Raw genomic sequence first — 23,552 nt, 5'->3', positions numbered from 1 at the left:
AACCTGGACATAGTTTAAAAGGGCTTGGACAGATTTATGGAGGAGAAGATTTTATGGCTACCAAATTCAGATCCTCTTTGATCTGAGATTGCAAATGCCTTAACAGTCCAGGTGCTCGGCGCCAACAGCCACAGAAGGCCATTGCTTCACACTACGTGAACTCCCAAGGCACCTGGTGGGCCACTTGGCGAAAGTAGCAGAGAGCTGGACTAGATGGGACTCTGGTCTGGATCCAGCTATTTGTTCTTATGTTCTTATGCCTTCTTATGTTCTTAATTAGCATCTAATTGGCGGACTCAATCCAACAAGAGGCAATTGATCAAAGCTTGGAAAGCCTCCTGATTCAATCAATACAGGACAATGACTCCAGAAGATTTTGGAAAATAGTCACTGGTGGGCTTAGAGAGGAATAGTAGCCTTCCTTCCAGAGTATCTCAAGGAACGCAATGGTATGAGGTTTTCAGAAAACAATGGGGAGGGCCAGAATCTTCATTCCTCTCTTCTACCTGGCGTGTTACCTTCTGATAACCCCTATTCCCCAGTATCCCTTCGAGATTGGGGAAACTTATAAGTCAACTTAAATGTGGTAAAGCTGCCATCCCAAGTGATACCTCTTTTACCAGAGCTGTTTATAGTATTCAGGGAATGGTGGTCACCTTTATTGGCACAATTGTTTAACACGGTTAACCTAACAGGTATAATCCCCACGTGTGGAACTATTCAATTATCATCCCTATTTATAAGAAGGGGGACCCTGCCAGTCCTCTCAATTATTATAGACTCCATCAGTCTACTCTCAGTGCCTAAGCAAACTCTATGCCAAGCAAATACCTCCAAAATTAACTGATTGGATTGTTGATAGAAATGTCATAGGGAGGGAACAGATTGGATTCCAAAGGGGCAAGTCAACCCTTGACCGCTCTTCCTGGTGTTAAGCTGCTTGATAACCAAATACAAGAGGAAAAAGAGCCCCCTTGTATGCAGCCTTTATCGATCTCCGGAGTGCAATTGATTCTATTAATAGAGAGATTCTCTGGAGGAAACTCAGTAGCCAAGGTATAGAGTCAAGGTTGCTCGAATTAATCAAGATTCTAAATACCAAATACTTACCGCCATGTGAGATATAACATAAAAGGATTGTTAACCCCACAAATTCCAGTTACTAAAGGAGTGTTACAAGGCTTTATTGGCCCCTACACTCTTTAAGCTTCCTTTATTAACGATCTAGCTTCCTCACTAAGTGAGGCTCAAGTACATAGTCCAACTCTGGGCTCAACTTCTATACCCCTGCTTCTGTTTTGTCGATGATGCAGTTGTAATTTCAATGCATACAAGAGTTGGATTAAGGAGAGCCCTCTAGAGCGTTGCATAGAATACCGCACACACTCAATCCATTTGCAACTCAACCTAGATAAATCCAAAATTGTGGTATTTACCCATAAATGGAAAGCCACTATCTGGCGTGGTAGGCTACAGTAGGTTTGGAGCAGGTGCAGTCGAGTAAATACCTAGGGCTCACCTTACCATCATATAGGCCTCCTGGACATCCTATAGGAATCGGGCCATTTCCATCGCTAGATTAAGCGCTTCAGCCATCATACGCTCTCTTTATGGGAGAGCAAGAAAGAGGATACATCCCCAAGGCATTGAGAGTATTTAATGCCGAAGTGAGCCAACAAATCCTTTATGGGATTCCCATCTGGATAGGGGCATGGAGCAGAGAGGTTGAAAGAATTCAGTCAGCACTTTCTGCACAAAAATCCTTGGCTTGCCCCCATTCTGTCCCATATGCGGTCCCTGTGCTTAGAAACAGGTCAGTTAGACTGGAAACTCTGGCCTGGTGTCAACACATTATCCCAAAAGCTTTAGCTTGTGCCAGGATCTGCTTCAATCGAGATGAACGGGATCTCACACATCCCAGGGACGCATTCATCCTCCACACACAACCAATGGTGGGCTAAAATCGAAGCCAAACTCAATGAGCTGGGTATTTCCTTAGAGGACCCGCTGATGCTAACAGAGCAGGAGGTCTATGGGGCTATCAAGAAGAGACTTTTTGATAGAGAGTTCCAACAGATGCTAGAGGAAGCTAATAAAACCTGTTCCCCGATCTCTCTGGGAATACCGGTGGATAGGCTAATTGCAGCCCGGTACCTCTACCTCCTGGTTGAGGCCCGGTGGCTTAGAGCAATCACCTTAGCTAGGTGTAATGCTTTTAGCCCTCTTCCTTTAGCCAGGGACGCCATCTTGGTGACAAAGAAAGGAAATGCCCCTCGGCATGGCTATTCTGTGGAAACAACAGTATCTCATATGCTGTTGAATTGTTCCCTTTATGAGAAAGATAGGAAGAAGCATATAATCCCCTCCCTGTACGGAAGTGAAGGCATAACAGATGATCAGAAGGTTATATATCTTTTAAATAGCCACAACCTTGATCTGTTGGAAGCGGTGGCTAAATTTTTAAACGGTGTTATATCAATGCGCTTGAAATTGTAAAACTTGTTTTAAATTTGTGATGTATATGCGGTTTATATGCCATTAAAGGTATTCGAAATTCGAAAAAAAAAATTAGTCTTTTGGTTCTTATGTACCAATTAAGTACTATTCCAAACAATTTATATATACATTGCTGGAGGAAAGAAAATAAGTTACCTGTACTGCCTTTCTTGATTGTCTCAGAGCAGAAAATGGGAGACACCTTCTTAGTCATTTTCTCAGTGGTATTCCATACTGGTCCGTATAGAGTGTGGAGGAATGGCAAGAATGTCAGACTACTAGGATCTGGAAGGCCCAGGGTTGAGTCTCCTTACTGGCTGTCTCTGAGTGAGTCATATATTCTCAGTTTAACCTGTCTCACCAGGCTTCTATGAGGATAAAATGGAGTTGAGGAGAACAATGCAAACTGTTTTGAGTCCTCATTAGGAAGACAGGTGGAGTGTAAATGAAGTAAATAAATAAATGCTTTTACCCCCTTCATAATTGGCTTTGACTTCAACTCTGTAAAGTGATATTTGAGAAATGTTCTCAAGTGGCCTTCTTCTATTTTATTTTTCCTTATGAGGCAAAGTAATTGTATAAGAATGTCATTGTTGGTTTCTTTTTAAAGGATTACAAGCAATAAAACAGAGATGAATACATTTTCTTGTTTACAATTTTATGGAAATGTAGCCCTGCCTGAGAGATAGATAATTTAGTTTCAGGCACAGAATTCAACTATGCTCGATCTGTTATTTTAATAACTAATCTTTCCAGTTAAGTTTCCCTCTAGTATAGCGTGTGTGTCATGTGATCATTTGAAACATTGTTCAAATAGTAAAAAAGGCCTGCTTCGGAAGTTTGAATATGCATATCATTTGTCTTTGCTTCAATTTGCATGAGAAGGAGATTTGTTTTGCAGCTGTACTGATATCTAATGATGAGAAGATTCTTCTTCATTGTGATTATTTCTCTCTAACATAATCTGTTGCCGCCGCCTCCTCCCCTGACTGGATCAGTCCCCAGGCACAACTCACCAGGCTGTGATGGATGAAACACAAATAACAACAATCACTGTGAAACAGAAAGCCAACAAGGGGAGGGAGGGTGGAAGAAGCCATTGGTGCTCTGGAGGGAAGAGGCATGGGATGGCCCAACCTGCCCATATAAGGCACGTCACTGACTTGCGCTGGCAGCTGGGTGGCCCAACCCCATGATGGGCTGAATGCCAGCACTTAGGCCACTTCTGCAAATGCAGAATAATGCACTTTCAATCAACTTTCCATGCACTTTGCAGCTGGATTTTACTGTTTCGAATAGCAAAATTCATTTGCAAACAATTTTGAAAGTACATTATTCTGCATGTGCGGAAGGGGGCTTAGCCTGCCCCTCTCCCTGCCCCACCCCCAGCAACGGCGGCCAAGGTAAATCTCAGCCACTCTTTGCCACTCGAGGAGGGGAGGAAGTGGTCTGAGGGAGAAGAAGGAGACACAGAAAACCCATTGTGTGGGTAAAATTTGGCCACAGCCATTTTATTGGTGTGCTGGTGTGCTGGCAAAAGGAAGCAGAGGTGCAGCATAGGGGATGGATCTGTCACTGGTCAGCATGTCTGCTGTCCCCCAGTAATAACTTCCCCCCAGCCTAATGCATGAGGGAAAACACCAACGCCCAGTGCAGCAAGAAAACGTGAGAAGCAGAGGAGACCGAGAAGGCCAGGAAGGTACAGCCCGTTGTGGGGGCTGGGGACCCGAGAATTCCCTGGATGATCAGGTGCTGCCAAGACTCCACAGGCCCAGTGGAAAAACATCAAAGAGATCTCACATTTGAGGTCAGGGCTCGGAGCCTCTTTTCCTGGAAGTAAGGCAAGGTGTCCGCAATGCCATTATCAATGCCTGGAATATACTTGGCTGAGAAAGAGACATTATAACAAGCATATAACAACAATGCACAGGACTAAATGTATGACCTGCTCGGAGCAGGACATTTGGTGATTAATAACCCTGACAACTGCCTGGTTGTTGCACCAAAAGAGAATTTACTTGTCCTTAAATAGGTCACACCACAAATAAACTGCAACCAGGATGGGGAGAAACTTGAGGAAAATAAGGTTCCACAGTAAACCAGAGACCTCCCAGTTGCTGGACCATCATTGTGCACCCCCCCTTAAAAACACGCCAAAACCCAGACTGCAAGAGGCGTCAGAGTGCACCTGGAAGACTTTCCCAGGGTTGAGTGGCATCTGCCAAAATGAGACGCCATGGTAATGGTTGAGGAATTCCAGCCAACCTTAAACCCTTGCCCAACCTGATGAAATTGTGTGGGGAGGAGGCTCCTGAGGTGGCCCTGGACAATCATGCCCAGAATGCACGCCCAGATGCCACAAGCTTGGAGGCAAAGTTAAGGTTCCCAAGGACCATCTGCAACTCCCGAAGGGTGCATTTTGCCTTGCCCAAGAGATCCTGGAGGAGTGAATGTAGGGTATCCAACTTATTCCTTGGCAGGCAAGAAGGTATCTAACAAAACAGTATCTAACAAAAATTGCAGGTAAACCAATTGAATGGTGGGCCCCACCATCTTTTCCCCCGCCAGTGGCACCCCCAGTTCTTTGGCAAGTGCCTGGAAGGCAGCCAACCTGGTATGGAAGGTGCCAGACTCCATTGGACCCATGAAAAGGAAATCATCCAGGTAGTGTGTGGCACAGGGGTTGGCTATGCACCCTTTTACCACCCATTCAAGGAAGGAAGTGAATGCCTCAAAGGCAGTGAAGTCAACTGACCAGCCCATAGCTTTATCCACGTACCATAGACCCTGGAACATAAAGCCTAGGACCAGCAACCCAGCAGCCCTGCATTCTTTCTCAATGTAGGAGGCAACTACATGGGGTAGTTCCCAGACAGATTTTTGGTTGCCACAATTTGTGGCCACCTGCACCCCTTCATAGGGGATCCTACAGTCCTCAGTAAAGCCTGCAGGATGGGCAACAGAGGGGTGAGCCGGGTGTGTGTGGGTGTGGGTGTGGCTAGCTTCTTCAAGCCAGGTGTCTGGGGCCCAAACATCTTGGAACAGGCTGATGGTTGCCAACTGATCCCAACCCCCAAGATCTCTGACCAGTGGCCGCTTGCAGGGGCACTGCTGGGGCCCAAATTCTATGTAAGCCTTGGCTGGCCAGGGAGGCCCTCCTCTTCCTGCCATGGACTCACATTGCAGGGACCCGTGCAGAGCACCCCTTGGATGTTGTGGGCTTGGTCCTGCTCCAAGCTTGGCAGGTTCCTCCATCCTCACTAGATGGTAGACTGGGCCCCAAGACTGCATGCAGTTGCACTTCTGCTGCCCTAGTGCTGTTGCTTGCTCCTGCTCTTAAGGTTCCTCATGCTGCCTGTTAACCTGGAGGGGCATGCTGTTCCCTCCTGCCATTGGCGCTCCTTCCCCCTGCTGGGGCTTCATTGTTTTTTTCCTTGGCATCTCCTGCCTGAGCTCCAAAAAAGGAGAAGATTCCTGTTACTGCTAGGCTTATTGCAGCAGGTCCCTTGCTGACTCGCGGTTGCACTGCGATCTGCCGGGCACAATCCACCAATTCCCAATTGCTTGCTGCTGCAAGTCTGTTGCTGCTATCTTGCTCAATTCAGACCTAGAGGCACTAAGCTAAACAGCTGTTTTCCCACTGCTCCTTGTGGCCTCATAAACAGGTGCCAGGTGACGCAAGGGAGAGTGAAGAGAAGCTGTCGGTGCTTGGGTGGGAAGAGGCGCGGGGATGGCCTGGCCTGTTTATATAAGGCTGTGGCCCTGCTTCCTTCAGGCACATTACTTGCTCATGCCAGCAGCTGGGCTGTCCAGCCCCACACTGGGCTGGATGGCAGCACTGATCTTGCCCCTCTCCCTGCCCCAACCCTGGACAGCAACGGCAGCCAAGGTAGATCTCAGCCGCTGTTTTTAGAAGGCATTAAACTTTTGATGGTAGACAAAATTCTTAACATAAGCTACTGCTCACGAGGACCTTCTGCACTCACACACTGCAGCTATGTGGAATCCAATATGACCTCTGTGTTATGCTACATAACCCCATGGGTGGCAGTTGGGTAACAAAGTTATTGCAGTCACACACATACTGCAACCATCTTAAATCACAACTTGAGGAGGCAATTGTAAATATATGCAAAGAAGATTTAATAATATATGCAAGGAAGATCTAATAATAACCCCAATGGAAAATGTACACTTATGTAGAATGGCAAGATTATTTGCCACATAAATAACTTAAACATTTTAGTTTAAGTTATAAACACCATAAAATGGGGAAATATTCTAGACTTTGGACTCCAGCAGTGTAATCCTAAACACTGTGTACTCTTTTGAGGGCTAAACTATACAATACGTTTTGGGACGAACTGAGTCCAGGTTCCCAGACCTGACCAGGACTGTGCATTTGGCAACCCTTCAAAAGGTTTTTTTATCTTGAAAAAATGGCAGTGATATAAGAGAGCCAAAAGGAGATCCTGAATAATGCTGATTATTTCCCCCTTGTTTAAATATTGCTGATTCTTATGCTCTAAACAAATAAATTTACATATTTTAACATATGAACACAAGAACCTTGGAAGTAATTTGCAACACACAGTTTATTTTGGAAATATTTCCCATTGCCATTCGTTACCACTAAGAAAACAAGATGACCATGGGAGGTTATCAAATTTTGATCACTGAAGCACTGTAGGCCTTCAAGGTTTCTGGTGTTTATGGATCTGTGTTTATGATCTCACAAAATAAACTAACATTAGCTATTATACTGAATAGAACAACCTTCATGATTAATCATTGAGCAATCTAGACATTTCTTGCTACATTTTCATTGATGACATTTGAAAAAAATTAATAAACAAATACATATAATTTTGCAAATAAAAATGGTACTATAATAGTTCAAGAAGTTCTTATTCTAATCAGGTTATTAAAATGATATTTGTACTTAATTTGAAATTATAAATTAATATGTGTGTATTTTAGATAATTTGAAATATCTATTAATATGTGTGTATCTATTAATACACACACATGCCCACAAACACACACACACAAGTATGCATTATTTCTAAGTATATTGACCATGACATCATATATCACCATGTATATGGCCTAAATAGGTCTTTTTGGCTCATTCCGCATATGCAAAATAATGCACTTTCAAACTGCTTTCAGTGCTCTTTGAAGCTGTGCAGAATAGCAAAATTTACTTGCAAACAGTTGTGAAAGTGGTTTGAAAACGCATTATTTTGCGTGTGCGGAAGGGGCCTCTGTTATATAATACTTAAAGTAGAACTTTTCCCTTCATAAACAGAAGACCAGAAAATGAATATTTTCTGGTCTTCTGTTTATGAAATTGGTCAATTTGAAGTACTCTCTCATTTTATCTTCCCAGTTTTCTTGATCAGGAAATGTCTCCATTTTCCAGCAAGATGCAACTGTAACTTGCTGCTGTTAATGAATACAATAATATTTTTTGATGTTTTTGGTAGGTTTTTGGGGGAAATAGCTTAGTTTTGGGGTCTATTTGAAATTTAATCTTCAATATTTTCTGCATTTCTGTATGAACTATTATCCAAACCATTTTCACTTTTTTACAAGCCTACTATATATGGAAGAATAATCCAGGTTTTTTTACATTTCCAACATGCTCCTTTACATTCTTTGTCCATGTTCCTAATGTCTTCTGAGGTTATGTATCGTCTGTAAAACACTTTGTGCCTATTTTCTTTCAGTAATTGGCATGTAGTAAATTTAATATTAAATTAAACATTAAATAATAACACATTCCAGCACTTCTCATAGGGCCTCAGATAGCAGGGTCAGATTCCACCTTTGTCTTCCTTTCCCAGAGTTAATCAGTGATCTGTAGCTGCGCAGCCAAAATTATTATTCTTGGCTGGCTACTCTGGCTTGGCCTTGAGAGGGTTGTGGAAGGCTGCACATATCAGGGAACTTGTAAGGAAACCTCATGAGTCATCTCCTTATAGCAGTGCATCAGCTCTTGCCTTATTACTGTTCCTGTTCATTGGTTCAATGTGATTCAACTTCCTCACAACTTGAGATGTAGCAATGATAATAGTGTCTTAAAGCATCTCTCAATGTCACCTTGGTAATTTTTCTTGCTCTCTATCTTGTGGCAGTCCATCTCTTGCCTTTCTTGACATCTCTTGAGGTGTTTGCAGGCACACACTAACTTTCTTCCTAATGTGTCAGCTCTCCATATGCAGGGGGATTTAAATCTGACATCTTCCATATGAATTCTGAGGAAGGTCTGTACTTGGCTCAGAGACCCTTTAGGAGAGAGGTTGATTTCAATGGTTTTATTTATGTAATTTTATCTTGAATGTTTTAAAACATTAGCTGCCTTGGGTAGCTCTTGTAAGGGCAGAAAGGCAGGATATGAATGAATGATGGAAGTAAATAAATAATATTAAGGAAATAAAACCTCAAGACAGATTTTGGTCCTCAAGTACACATTACCTGGCATGTCATTCAATTGTAGTCATTAGTAATGGTGCTGAAATGGTGCCCAAATATGAAGTTGCCTATTACAAATCAAACATTGCTTACTGGGGAAATCCTACCCTGACTCAAAATACAAAATGAGATTTTGCTTCTACAGAGAATACATCTTTAGTTGAAATCTGCTTTTTGTCTAAATTTTGAATGCTAACCACAGCTCTGACAGTGCTAAGTAAATACATGTGTATATCAGTTTGTCACATTTTGATCAGGTGGCATATATGGTTCTCCCTGCCTTCATTTTAGCATCAGGCCAAAAGAGAGTGACTGATCAAGTTTGATGGCTGAGTGAGGATTTGAACCTAGCTCTCCCAAGTCCTAGTCCAGGGCTCTCATCATCATACCACACTGGTTATTCCCAAAAGGATATTTCCAAAAGATTATTTTTAAGGCAGTAACTAAACTGTGGCCCAAGAAAGTTCTGGAGTCTTATGAGAAGGCAGGAAACTTGTAATTTTTGACCAAGCAAGCTCTCAATTCCCCCAAATGCCTATGGCTCATTTAAGGGCATTTAAAACACGCTTCTCTCTCTGTTTTCTTGTTCTTTAACATTTTAGTGAGTCAGAAACTGTTCCTCTCAAAAGCTCATGTTAAACGTAAATTACATTACAAGTCAATTTAGTGTTTTTTTTAAGAATCAATCTTTTCTGGAGTGTTTTCCAAAGACTTTGTAATTGATAAGCTAATTCAAACCCAAGAGGACAGGAGTTCATAACTCATTAATAGTAATGTGTCAAAAGACAGTGGAAAAACTTGGGACCAAGTCTGTACATGTATTTATGGTGATGACAGCCCACAGCTGAGAAAGTGAAGTAATATGTATTTAAATTTTTTATATCCTTCCTTATTCTCTGCAAACAATTCACACCATATGCAAAGTACAGAAATAGTTAAAACAAGAGGATAAACCAAACTGCAAATAAATCAATCTGCTGGCCTCTCTGGAAATATCTTAGAAAAATTACTTACAACCTTCACCATTCTGAAGAAAAATGCACTAAAACAATGCTTTTTACACTTCTTTCTAAAAACATTTGATCATATGGGCGGACACCCGGTGGCTCCCTCCGTTCTGCTCCGGTGGGCGCCGCAGCCACAGGCTGGATCCTGCACTCCCCAGCCGCCCTGCTGACAGAGAGCCGGCCGCAGGTGTAGGCTGGCTCCTGCCCAAGAGCTGGCCTCCCTGTCAGCAGGAAGGCCAGGAAGGCAGGAGCTGGCCTCAGGCTCACCTACAACAGCTTGCGGGGGCCTCCATTGGCTGAAAGAGCAGCCTAGTTGGGCCAGGTCAAAGGTGGCCTGCAGCAGTCTTCTGGCCTGGCTGCTCCAGCCCACTGGGCACCACTCGGCCTGGCCCCACCAGGCTGCTCTTTCAGCTGGCAGAGCCTCCACTGGCTGAAGGAGCAGCCTAGCTGGGCTGCTGCCAGGCACCCCTTGGCCCGGTCCAGCCCAGCCTGGCCCTGCCAGGTTGCCCAGGACCCCACCGCCAGCAGGGACCACCACCACCAACTAAGGTAAGTGGGGAGCAGGGGGTGCAGGGGTGGTGGGGCTCCTGGAGCAGGTGTGGGGCTCCTGGAGCAGGTGTTGCTCCCTGGCCCCATGTTCCCCTGATATGCCTCTGGAGCTTACCATGTAGCTCCACCCGAATGACACTATCATATTGAGGACAGCCAAATCCAAAGCTACAAATGATCTCATTCAAAGGGCCAGCAAAAAGTGTCAGGGGAAGAACAGTGCAGGACAAAGTTCATACTGTTGATTTGGCATCATCATTATCTACTTTTTATTTCAGTGGTTCTCAACCTGGGGGTCGAGACCCCTTTGGGGGTTGAACAACCCTTTCACAGGGGTCACCTAAGACTCTCTGCATCAGTGTTCTCCATCTGTAAAATGGATAAATGTTAGGGTTGGGGGTCACCACAACATGAGGAACTGTATTAAAGGGTCGCGGCATTAGGAAGGTTGAGAACCACTGTTTTATCTGTTTGTTTAGAAAATGAATATGCTGCCTCTCCAAGAGACCTGCTTGAGGCAGCTTACAGCTAGGACAATTATTACAAAATAATGCTTCCCAACAAAAAAACTGGAACCATTGGAGTATTTTCCCATATAAGCAGTGGTGGGATTCAGCAGGTTCGCACCACTTCGGCAGAGCCAGTTGTTAAAATGGTGCTTGTAAACAACCAGTTGTTAAATTATTTGAATCCCACCACCAGAACCGGTTGTTAAATTATTTGAATCCTGCCACTGCCTATAAGCCTTTAAATGTGTCAACAGAATTTGATGATTCAGTATATCAAAAGGTTCAAAAGCTGTGCAAAAGAGAAACATTGCCCTTCTTGAGCTGTAGCGGGAGGTGGTTTGCCAAAGTGACTAAAGCTGTCTCAGCTCCAAACCAGACCCAAAGTCAGACTGGGATGGGTCAAAGGCAAAAGTTTCATGAACATAAAATACTCTTATATAACATTTATATATATTCAGCAGGCAAACTAAATTTTAGCGGATCGAAATCTTGTCAGTTTTGGAAAACTTTGATATGGCACAGATGTTTTCTGATTCTCAAATCAAAATCATGTTTTTAGTTACCCAGGTATTAAGCCAAAATATGCATGACTAACCTGCCAGTTGGAATATGGCTATATGGCTTTCCATACACTTGAATGTTCCCTTTAAAATAAACAAACAAGGTCACTTTATAGTGCAGATTTGATATTAATGAAATATATCTACCTGTTAATGAAAAACCAGCACGTAGCACAGGTTTTCTAGGCATGTTTTTTTGGCGTGGAATGAATTGGCACTGGAATGAATTCTGAATATTGGAAGTCCAGTTCATTCAATCTCAGTGGAAAAATCCATTCTAAAACTGCATAATATAATGGGAAAGGGAAATCAGATAACTGGTTGTATCATGGAAAAGAGGGCTGGAAATACACCAATCATCTATATACTAATAGCTGAAGTAAATAATGAATATATTTGAAGATGGGAGTTGGATAAAAGGTAGGTTGGTGAATGGCTGAGACAGAAAAAAATAAGGCAGGAAAGGGGAATGGATATTGGGGTTGCCAGGAGAAGGGAAAGAGGAAATGGTATGGGGAGGGGAATACAGCGGAAAATGTGGTGTCACCCCACAAGTCCTTGAAGGTTCCATATAATGCAAGTAGGGTTGGCCCAGTGGACAGATCCACAAAAGTGACCACTGTTTTCTTAAGTAGAAGCTTCTGGGGGAGGGCAGGAAAAGCTTAAGACAAAGGGGGACATTTGCTTTTGGGTGGGAGAGAGATAGGGTTTTCAACTCCAGGTTGGTAAATTCCTAGAGATTTGGGAGTGGAGGGTGGGATTTGAAGAGGGGAGAGACCTCAGCAGAATATAATGCCATAGACTCCACCTGCCAAAGTAGTCATTTCTTTCAGAGAAACTGCTATTGTTAACCTCCAAGTGGAGGACAGAGTTCACCCTTTCTTTCTTTCTTTCTTTCTTTCTTTCTTTCTTTCTTTCTTTCTTTCTTTCTTTCTTTCTTTCTTTCTTTCTTTCTTTCTTTCTTTCTTTCTTTCTTTCTTTCTTTCTTTCTTTCTTTCTTTGCTGTGCAGAAAGGCTTCTTTCTTTCTTTCTTTCTTTCTTTCTTTCTTTCTTTCTTTCTTTCTTTCTTTCTTTCTTTCTTTCTTTCTTTCTTTCTTTCTTTCTTTCTTTCTTTCTTTCTTTCTTTCTTTCTTTCTTTCTTTCCTTTTTAGTTCTATGTTGAATCAGTGCTTCAATACTTCAGAGCCTTGTGCTGCATTCTATACTCTTCGTATACTTGATGCTTCAAAGATTTGCCAAAGATTTGCCAAAAATAGAAGAACAGAGAAATGCTTCAAAAAACAGGCAAGGGAGAACTGAGCGAGCTCAGAAAATGGTGCTGAGAAAGAAGTTCAAAGCAGAGAAGCATGGGGAAAGTAGTAAATAGATTTCACAGCAACTGGAGACATTTTCAAAATGTTTCAGCCAGAGAATTGTTTTAAAAGGGGATTCATGTAAAACATTTTGAGGTTGGAAATAAAATATTTGGGGATGAGAACATTGCAGAACTCCATGGTGGATTTTTTTTATTTCCTGCCTCAAAATGTTTTAAAAGGTTTGTGTGGAAAGGGCCTCTCTCTCTCTCTCTCTCTGTTTTTCTCTGTGTGTGTGTTTTGATTGCTACTGTTCTCAGTAATATAAGTTTAATTTGGCTTGTAATTTACTTTATGTTTATGTTTTCTAGGAAGCAGAATGTGCCTACACATTGTTTGTGGTTGCAATCTTTTGGCTTACAGAAGCACTGCCCCTGGCTGTTTCAGCTCTACTCCCAGCCTTAATGTTTCCACTGTTTGGAATTATGGCTTCCAAAGAGGTAGGCTTCCTTTTTCTTTCCATTCTGCTATCCTATTTGATCATATGTTTGATATTCCAAATGTGGAACAATTGGATACAATGAACAAAATTTCTAAAAATGCTAATAGTATAAGGCCTTGAACTTAGGAATGCCATTTATCCCCTGGCAACAGGAGATCTACAGCTGCCAGCTGTTACCTGAGGTTGCCTGCTAGTAAATTAAAAAAAAAAGTGTGATTACATTATATCCCCTTCAAGGAAGACCCAAAAGCAATGTCTTACAGCATCACCCAAAAGCAATGTCACTTACAAAACAGCATCACTTTCAATGTTGTTTTAACTGGGGACCCCAGATTCTCCCTTTAAGGTGAATTTAAAAGGAGAATTGGGCTCCCTAGTTTAAACACTATTGAAAGTGATGCTGTTTGGTGGTGGATTCCAGCATCACTTTTAATGTTATTTAAACTAGAGACCTGATTCTTCTTTTAAATCCACCTTAAAGGGAGAATCTGGGGTCCCCAGTTTAAACAACATGCTGTTTGGAGCGGGGGGTGGGGGGGAGCATAACAAGCATAACACAAGTCAAGCCTTTTAGACGCCAGGCTAAAATATAATTATATACCCAAACTCTGAATGTAGAATTTGTGCCATCTGTTTTGGTGTTTTATGCCCTTGTTCCTGCCTGCGAATACTGACACATTTATGACCAGCTTTTAAGTAGGTTTTACACTGCTGTGGCATTTTGATAGTTTTGTGGTATGGTTTTATCACCCAACATCTTAGTTTTCACTGTTTATTTTTATTTTGCTTTGTTATTTGGTAATTACTATGCTGGATTTTAATTGTCTTTTTATTGTGAGAGGCCTTTTGCATTCCCACAAAAGCAGTCTACATATGTGCGAAGTAAATATATTAAACAAGCATGAGAAAGTACTATCCTGCCTTGCATTACTTATGTGCTCCCCAGATCTTGGGGTGCCTTTGTTTTCCATTTACTAATAGTACAAACCTAAGCAGAGTTGCGCCTTTCTTAATGCATTGAAGTTCATGGTTTTAGGAGAGTATTGCAGTTTCAGTGGGGAACAGCATAGTTTATTAGGGACAGGCAGGAGTGGTCTGATGTCAGTGGCCCAGGCTAGCTGAATCTTGTCAGATTTCTGAAAGTAATCAGGGTCAGACGTAATCAGTTATTTGATATAAAAACACCAAAGATTTCAGGTCTAACTCTGTGCCAAGCCATGTTTTATCCACTTGTTGACTCATGTATGATAATCTTGAATCAAATATGATAATCATGTTGCAAAAGATTGAGATTATTCTAGGCTCTATTAATCTGCATGGGATGCTTACCTATCCTCAACAGCAGTTCCTTTTCATGAACAAGGAATGTGGAGTGCTATGGCTTCCTCTGGACTCAAGGACCTCCCTACATTTCTTCTTTTCTCTCCCTCTTCCATATGCACCCAGCTGGTGCAGCTTAACTTCTCCATCTGCCAGCCCACTTAAGCCTGCATTTGAAGAAGTTCCTTGGCTCTGCCCTCTGTCTTTGACTCCACTCAATTGATGTCACTTTTGTACTGTGGACTGTGTCAACTGTGGAGGCTCTTCTTGCCGGCTTTCCAGCTGGTGGTCACTTGTTTTGCCCACTGCTGGAGCAGGCACCATAGCGTTAATATTATACAGCCAGAATGATGTCAAGGTTAAGGCTGACAGACTAGAATCTGAGAGACCTGTTCGAATCCCCACTTGGTTATAAAAATTTACTGGGTGACCTTGTTCCTGTCACACCCTCACAGCCTAATTTACCTCACAGAGTGCTTGTAAGGGTTAAACAAAGGAGAGGAGATAATAATGATGTAAGCCAATTTGGTTCTCTGGTGGAGAGGGTGGAGTATAACTGATATAAATTAATTTGAGTCACAAGGAATGCTAAACCATAATTTCTCCACAAGAAGCAGTTTAATCATAAAAGAGCCTCATGCAGTTCACAGGTGGCAGTTTGGTGACTCCTGGGCTATTTCATGCATAGGGCTGCAATCTCCCCTTCTTGTGGCAGGAATACCCCATGCTTTTGATAGCTGTGCCACTTTGGGTCTTTATGTTTGTAACCCTTAAGCAGTCTTCAGACTCTGCTTAACTGTAAACCTTGTGTGAATGCCTTCAGAGGCTTTCGGGATGAAAGAATAAGGGATGGGGTGGGTGGGAATCACCATGTGGTTTCTGTTCTTAAGTGATCTTGAAAACCCTCCCTAGTTTGTACAGTACAGGAGATTGAAACGCTGGACAGTATCCAGTATTTTAACAAACAAAATTGAATAAACAAAACTGACTTCACAAATCCATTGTACGCATTGCATCCCTGTTTGTCACTAGTTCAGTAGTATCTCAAAAACTACTCCTGGTCCATATAATTTTTAAGAGTAAACAGGAGGATTATAGCATTGTTTTTGTTTCTTTATGTCATGGTTGGAGTCATCTCCAAATTCTTTTTGGGTATTAGGGTTGGGAATTTCTGAATTGTTCCATCCTAGTTAGACTAAGTGCCATCTTATATGTTTTTAGAGCATTGTTGTTTATTGTATTATAAACTTTATTGTTTTATATTGTTGTGAACCACTCTGAGTCTGCTGTGGTGTAGTAGAGTGGGGTAAAAATTAATTAATTAATTATATTTAGTTTTCAAAAAGCTTTTCCTACCCAAACTGTACAGTGTACTCTGTATCTTAGATTTCATAATGATAGCTTAAAAGCACACATCTAAGTAACCAAGTGACTTTTGATTTTTAGGTGGCATCTGCTTATTTCAAAGACTTTCATCTGCTATTAACAGGAGTAATTTGTTTGGCGACGTCAATAGAAAAATGGAATTTGCACAAGAGAATTGCTTTGAAAATGGTGATGCTGGTGGGTGTTAACCCTGCATGGTACGTAGAATACTGGCAAAAGATAACTTCAGGTGGCTAACCGTGTTAGTCTATAGTAGTAGAACAAAATTGGGCCTAGTAGCACATTAAAAACAAAGATTTTCCAGGTTAGAAGTTTTTATCAAAGTTCACAACATCACATAGTACCAACTGTAAAGCGCTAAGGGATGGGATGTCCGACATTGAACTTTCTACCAATAAGGGAGCAGGGTGGTCCTGCTCCCTTATTGGTGGAGGGTTTGTCATCGGACATTCCATCCCTGCCCTGGAGAAAGCGGCACCTTGCTGCCGCTGTTCCGGGGCTCTAAAAGCCCCCTTACCCTCCCCGCTACCCCCAGCAAGCCCTCCCAGACCCTATCTGCTCTCACCCCGCACCTATCTAGGCCCACTGTATTTCTTACCATACAGCTGGCTGTACTGCTAGTACAAATAGAATGAAGGTCCATTAGCCCCTGTATCCAAGATCGAAGGTAGGAGAAGTTTCAAAGGGAGAATATAATGCAAGACTGCCAAACTAGAATTAATTAACAAGTTCAGCACAATGGATCTTCCCGAAGCTGCACATTAACACAGACTTCATATCACATTACAGATGCTAATTTTCTGTATTTCATACTTCTTTGCATCTCTCCCAACTTGAACCAAGCTGGGAGAGATATTTTGCATTGATTGTACTTCTGCATTCTGGCTCTAATTGGTCCTTCTTTGCAACTTCCCTCCCAACTTCTGTGGATGTAAAGACTGATGGACCTTTACTCTGTAACCAAGTGAGCTTTGACTCATGAAATCTTATACCCTTAAATATTTTGTTAGCAAAAGCTAATGCCACTTAAAATGCCTTTGGAGTCAAAGCTAACTTTTCTATGCAAAACTGCCACCTCCTGTCCTGATGAAGGCTGTTGTGCCATAAAGGGAAGAAACTCAACAGGTGTTGGTTTTCCTGCCATGGCAACAGAAACTTCACCTAATGGACTTTTTAGGGTCACACTGCTTGTGATCTTTCCTGGTTTGATTTTGGCATTCTTATCCTTCTGTATTGGGGAGAATGCATTATGCCTAATTGTCTTGGTACATCTGTTCACCATTTTGTGTGAATTGGGTAACGTGTTTATTTTCCAGCTTTGACATGCATTAATGTGTATCCACAGTCCTTTCTGACTGTGTATTCAAAAGGTGGGGAATAAGTGTGGTGCTATAATTATACCAAATAGCAAGTGCACGTACTGAGAGGATCACATGTAGCACTCTTAGGGTGATTCCCCACACTACATTCTGCAGAGCTCGACTTGCGTCCGGCTGAAAGTTTCTTCATGAGTCCGACTTGCTGTCGTTCTGCACATCGGCCGAGCTGGATCTCCCTTAGGCGAGCTCAGAGGGTGGGATGAGGTGGACACGCCTCTTCCTGCTTCGCATCCTATTGGCTGCCACGAAAAGTTGGCACATGAGCCCAATTCGCCATTAATCTGCACATTGCCGACCTCAGCTCAACTTACCAGAGCTCAGTGGGCGGGCTTGACTCTGTGCATCATCCCCCCCTCTGCCCCGATTGGTTCCCTTTCCCATGGCGGAAGATGTGAAATTCCCTTTTTTACTAGCATGTCGCAATGCCGGAGGAACTTTGCGACACCCTCGCGAAGTCGGGGCAGGTTTTGCGGCTGTTTCCAGAAATGGAATTGTGCTGAACAACCTGCTTATAATCTCTCTTGAGTGCCTTAAATTTATTTTTGCACTCCAGTGGAGACCTTTTGTGGCCCCTAATGCACATCTCCACCACGATCCTTTCAAAAGATGGATGTTACGCTGGCATGTCTTGATTCTAATGTGGAGCCCAGATTTCAAGTCAAGTCCCTTGTCTCCCAGTCCCTCCAGGAAATGCCTCTCCCGACCCCTCTGCTACCTGAACCACTAACGGAGGAGGAAGCAGTGGTCTCACAATAGATATCCATTGTAATTCAGCAAGGGATTTCGAAGCAGGGAAATGGTGAATTGCTGACCACCCCCCTTTCATGCACGTAGGTAAGGGGGGTTCTCGGGTTTGAACTCCCCCATTCATGTCCGAAGCTCCGCCCACCCGTTTGTGGGTTTTTAAAACGTTTTAGTGATTTTTTGGTTTTTGGCCTGCAGGGGGCGCATTGTTTGGGCTAGCAGCACCAAACTTTCAGGGATTGTTTGGGGGGACTCTCCTGATGATATTACTCGGGTTTGGTGAGGTTTGGTTCAGGGGGTCCAAAGTTATGGACTCCCAAAGGGGGTGCCCCCATCCTCCATTGTTTCCAATGGGAACTAATAGAAGATGGGGACTACACCTTTGAGGGTCCATAATTTTGGACCCCCTGAACCAGGGGTAGGGAACCTGCGGCTCTCCAGATGTTCAGGAACTACAATTCCCATCAGCCCCTACCAGCATGGCCAATGGTAGTTCCTGAACATCTGGAGAGCCGCAGGTTCCCTACCCCTGCCCTGAACCAAGCCTCACCAAACCTGGGATGCATTATCAGGAGAGTCTATTATTGATACCACCCAGGTCTTGTGAAGTTTGGTCCAGGGGGTCCAAAGCTATGGACTTCCAAAGGGGGTGCCCCATCCTCCATTGTTTTCAATGGGAGCTAATAGAAGATGAAGGCTACATCTTTGAGGGTCCATAACTTTGGACATTCTGAATCAAACTTCACCAAACCTGGGAGGCATCGGGAGAGTCTCTTATTGATACTACCTAGGTTTTGTGAAGTTTGGTCCAGGGAGTCCAAAGCTATGGACTCCCAAAGGGGGTGCCCTATGGACTCCCAAAGGGGAGTCTGCCATCCCCTACCTCGGAGAGCTGCTTTTATAAGCGCTAGGCCAGAGGCGGGGCTTGGGGAAGCGTGGCCATGCCCTGGGGCGGGTGGGTGTGTGGCCCCACCCTGAACCCCCCCATAAAAAAATCTATACCTACGTCCCTGCCCCCTTTGAACATCCCTCCTGCAAGTAGGGAGGGAGGGATCTAGGCAGCAAGCATTAGTGATTGGTTGACAGACAATAGGCACGTACAATAGGGCAACGTGGAATTGATCGCCGGGCAGACGTTTGGTGCGCGACATGAGCAAATGGTCCCTTTTTAGATTTAGCTTTTCGGCACGGCAACTTTCCGACTGTACGCATGCTCTTCATGGCCGATTATAATTGGCTTGCTGAAAATGCGCCGTGATTGGTTAAAGGGAAACTAAGCCCTGATTGGGCAGAGAAAGGAGCGATGCGATTGGCTGGAGGGGCGTAGTCGAAAGTCGAAGCTTCCAGCCAGACTGCCCCAAGCAGATAGCGTGAGAGCCTCGACACTCCACTTCACCTAACTAAAAGTACTGTATTTCTTGCCATTTCAATAACAATGCAGGACTTGGAACAAAATAGCAGATGAATTTGTGAACAACAGCAGCTTGTGTTTCTTAATGACTGATATGAAGAGGTGGAAAGACCTTTTCATATATTATGTAGTTATTCAATGTGGAGTTTAGATGGTTCTAATGGTATTTTCACAGTCACATAGACACCTCTGCCTTTTCCCAATTTGCTGGCACTTTTTTTTTAGTAAATGAAAAGGCAAGAGAATGGAAAACCATGCTGTGCTCCTTTTCATTGCTTGTGAAGGGTCAGATATCCCCAACTCTCCCTTGTCAATCCAATCAGCAAGACAAAGGCAGCTTCCAAGCAGAACTGCTTTCAGATTCTGAATTGCCAGATGCTGCTGTGTTGAAAAGGCAATGAATTGTCAGTTATGTATTAATGACAGAAACTGGGGAAGTTAGAAAAAGAAATCTTCCCTCCCCTACATTTAGGCTGCTTGACAAGGAAACCTGCAAATAGGCTGAGCCATGCATCCGGTAAGACTGGACAGAAGATTTGCAGCCTCCTATTCATATTCCTACTCATGACAATAAGGAGTAAAAGAGCTACACATGTATCAATTTAGATTTTTATCCTGCTTTTCTAGGAGACAAGAAGTGGCTGACAACTCAGTTTTCCCCATCTTCCATTTTTAACTTACAGCAACAATTGTGTGAAGTGTGTTAGACTGACCCAGTGTTACCTGATGAACTTCTGTAGCAGAGTAGGGATTCGATCCTGGCTCCCCCAGATCCAAGTCCAGCCTCTACACCATTCTGGCTCCCACAACTACAGAAGAACCAAAGACTAAGGCTCATTCCGCACATGCAGAATAATGCACTTTCAAACTGCTTTCAGTGCTCTTTGAAGCTGTGCAGAATGGCAAAATCCACTTGCAAACAGTTGTGAAAGTGGTTTGAAAACGCATTATTTTGCGTGTGCGGAAGGGGCATAAGATAGGCTAGCAAGTGTTCTTTGGTGATGTCATAGTTGACTGAAAAAAAGATAGTGAATCATCAGCTTCTTCCAGTAATTGTCAGGGGGGAATCTTCATGTGACACCCCCCCTACAAATGATTACAGAACAACCTAATGCAAGAACTCCTCAAAGATAATTTATTTTGTGTGTATTTCAAATACACAGCAACATGTTGGCAGGATGAAGGTAGAATGCAGCTAGTTGGTGAACTTTTGTACAGTTAAATACTTGCCAACTAACCGTTAACTTGCCTAAGGTAATAACTGTCAAAGGGTAGAAACATGACTCTTACACTCCAAACCTTTAGATTTCCATTTCAGATTTGTGACTTGTTGGCTTTAGGATACTCTTTAGAAATTAGGTATGTTTTTGTTGATGCTTTCAGACTAATTTGTTCGGGGCAAATTTTAGTGTTGTGTTTGCTGGATGTGTTCTGCAAAGTGGGCCCTGTTGCCAAGTGGGCCTTGAGCTGGATAGCTTGTCCAGGATAGCCCAGTCTTGTCAGTTCTTGGAAGCTAAGCAACATCAATGTATTGTTGAAGGCTTTCATGGCCGGAATCACTTGGGTGCTGTGTGGTTTCTGGGATGTATGGCAGTGTTCTAGCAGCATTCTCTCCTGATGTTTCACCTGCATCTGTGGCTGGGATCTTCAGGCAAAACGTCAGGAGAGAATGCTCCTAAAACACGGCCATACAGCCCAGAAACCACACAGCACCCCTAAGCAACATCAGCTTTGGTTAATATTTGGACAGGAGACCACCAAAGACGTCCAGGGCTGCTATGCAGAGGCAGGCAACACAAACAACCTCTGCATGTCTTTTGCCTTGAAAATCTAATGGGGTTGCTGTAAATTGGCTGCTACTTTACTACAAAAAAAATTGGAGGGAGTAGTATGAGAACAGAAAGCCTGAGAAACCAGGGGTTAATATTACTACTACACGTACAGGTAACTAAGGCTGCCATGTTGTTACCTGGAGAGCACTTTTTAAAAAAAATACTTTATTGTCTTTGTTGCATAGGATCAATCTCTGCAGTAGTTCTGCACCCCCCATTTTTATTTGATCTGTCACTCATCCCTTCACCTGTTGTAGAGCTTCAGGTGGTGGAGAGGCTTATAACAGCATGGAGCAAGAAACTTGACTAGAGGCATGCTAAAGCAACATTTCCCACTTCCTTGGGAGAAGCAAAGAAGGAAACTTCTAAGAATTTTAGCTAGATAGACATCCTGGTAGCCCACTGTAATCAAGGAAGATATCAGGCAGGGGTAGGTAATCGCTGATACATGTGCTGAAAAAGGGCATGTTGGACCATTTTGCTTGGCAGGGAAATCTGGTTCTCTGCCCAAGGAAGCAAGGTGAGGTGCTGAGCTGATGACTAAACTATTGTGGCTGGCAGCATAGGTATCAGGCATGATTTGTACCTGTCATTTCTTCCCAGACCTGCATGACCAATAGTGTCACTAGAACTCATGCAGCTCCAAATCTCTCCAGTCAAGTACAGACCTCATCCCACTTACTGGTTTAGTCATTGCATTGTCAAAGACTTTCATGACTGTAATCAACTGGAGGTTGTGGGGTTTCTGGCTGTGTGGCCATGATCTGGTAGTATTTGCTCCTAATGTTTCAACTGCATCTATTGCTAGCATCTCACTGAGGCATGTCTCTAAAGATGCCAGTCATAGATGCATGTGAAACATTATAAGCAAAAACTTCCACACAGCTGGAAAACCCACAACAGTCAATTTAGTCATTGTAGGGGTGAAAAGTTCCCTGAAGTCTCAGCAAAATTGTGGCAACCCTGTGGAGTTTTCAAGGAAAGAGATGGACAGAGGTGCTATTGCATTGCCTGCTTCTGTATAGCAACCCTGGATTTCCTTAGTGGTCTCCCATCCAAGTACTAATCAAGTCTGTCCTTGCTTAGGCCCTTTCCACATGGCGGAAAGGGCGCCTCTCCACCAGCAGAAATTATGCCGGTGGAGGGGGGGGCGTTCGCACAGGAGCATGCGAGTGGCCCCCACAGAGGCAGGCACAGAAGATAGCCACCTCTTCTGCGTCCTCCCCCACTCACCTCATTCTCCAGCGTCGGTCTGAAGGGCTGCAGGGACCTGCCCATGTTGGTCTCTGACCTCCAGGGGTTGGAGGGCACCGTGGGTGGGTCTCAGCAGCCCTCCAGACCAATGCTGGAGGATGAGGCGAGTGGTGGGGGACAGGAAAGCGGCATTTTCAGCGCGGTGCTGTTCGCACCGTGCCGATGGGAAGGCGGCACTTTCCAAAAACCTCCCTCAGGAAGGGAGGTGGAAAGCAGCGCCTTCATGCCACTCGGGGCCGCACAGGATGGCGCTGCTGCCTTGCAGCAGCGCTGCCTGTGAGAACAGCTCCCCAGGGACCGGTGTTTTTCTGTCCCTGGGCTGCTGTTTTTGGCCCCGTGCGGAAAGGGCTTTAGTTACCAAGATCTGGTGATATCAGGTTATCCTTGGACAATCCAGATGAGGACTAGATTTCCATTATACATCCGAGCTATAATATAGAATCCTGGCACAAAACAGGGTCTCCAACTATGACACATTACCAGGAATGGAAGATAAGCTTGACAGTTTTGTTTTTTTAAAAAAATTCCATATAGATCAGAACACACTCATCACTCAACCTACAATTCTTTCTCGTCTCTCCTTTCTACTTTCAGTTTCATAATGGTGTTTGATTCCCTTTTCATGACAAGGAACATATGCTAATAGATAGTCTTTGCCTCAGTCCTCATCCAAACAATAATTCTCTGACATAACTCAATCCTCCCACTTGACATTTCACACTAGTCTGCAAAATCACACCATATGTTAAGTCTTCCCATATCAAAGAGAAGGTTTCTCCAATCAGCCGTATAATCCTAAACAGGCTTAAGCAGATTGAAACCGATGGACTTAGA

General features: G+C 43.5%; 1 protein-coding gene across 1 annotated transcript in view; it reads left to right on the top strand.

Moving 5' to 3' along the window:
* The window catches only part of SLC13A1 (solute carrier family 13 member 1), a 95,849-nt gene that overhangs the window by 33,555 nt on the left and 38,742 nt on the right, over window positions 1-23,552 (top strand). Inside the window, exons 3-4 of the mRNA XM_048501818.1 lie at window positions 13,262-13,390; window positions 16,159-16,295. Of these exons, the coding sequence (XP_048357775.1) occupies window positions 13,262-13,390; window positions 16,159-16,295 (266 nt within the window). The remainder of the gene's footprint in view (window positions 1-13,261; window positions 13,391-16,158; window positions 16,296-23,552) is intronic.

The sequence above is a fragment of the Sphaerodactylus townsendi genome, linkage group LG06 (assembly GCF_021028975.2).
Source record: "Sphaerodactylus townsendi isolate TG3544 linkage group LG06, MPM_Stown_v2.3, whole genome shotgun sequence".
Taxonomy (NCBI): Eukaryota; Metazoa; Chordata; class Lepidosauria; order Squamata; family Sphaerodactylidae; genus Sphaerodactylus; species Sphaerodactylus townsendi.
Note: the sequence above shows the minus strand (reverse complement) of the source record. Positions and strands in the feature narration are given on the sequence as shown.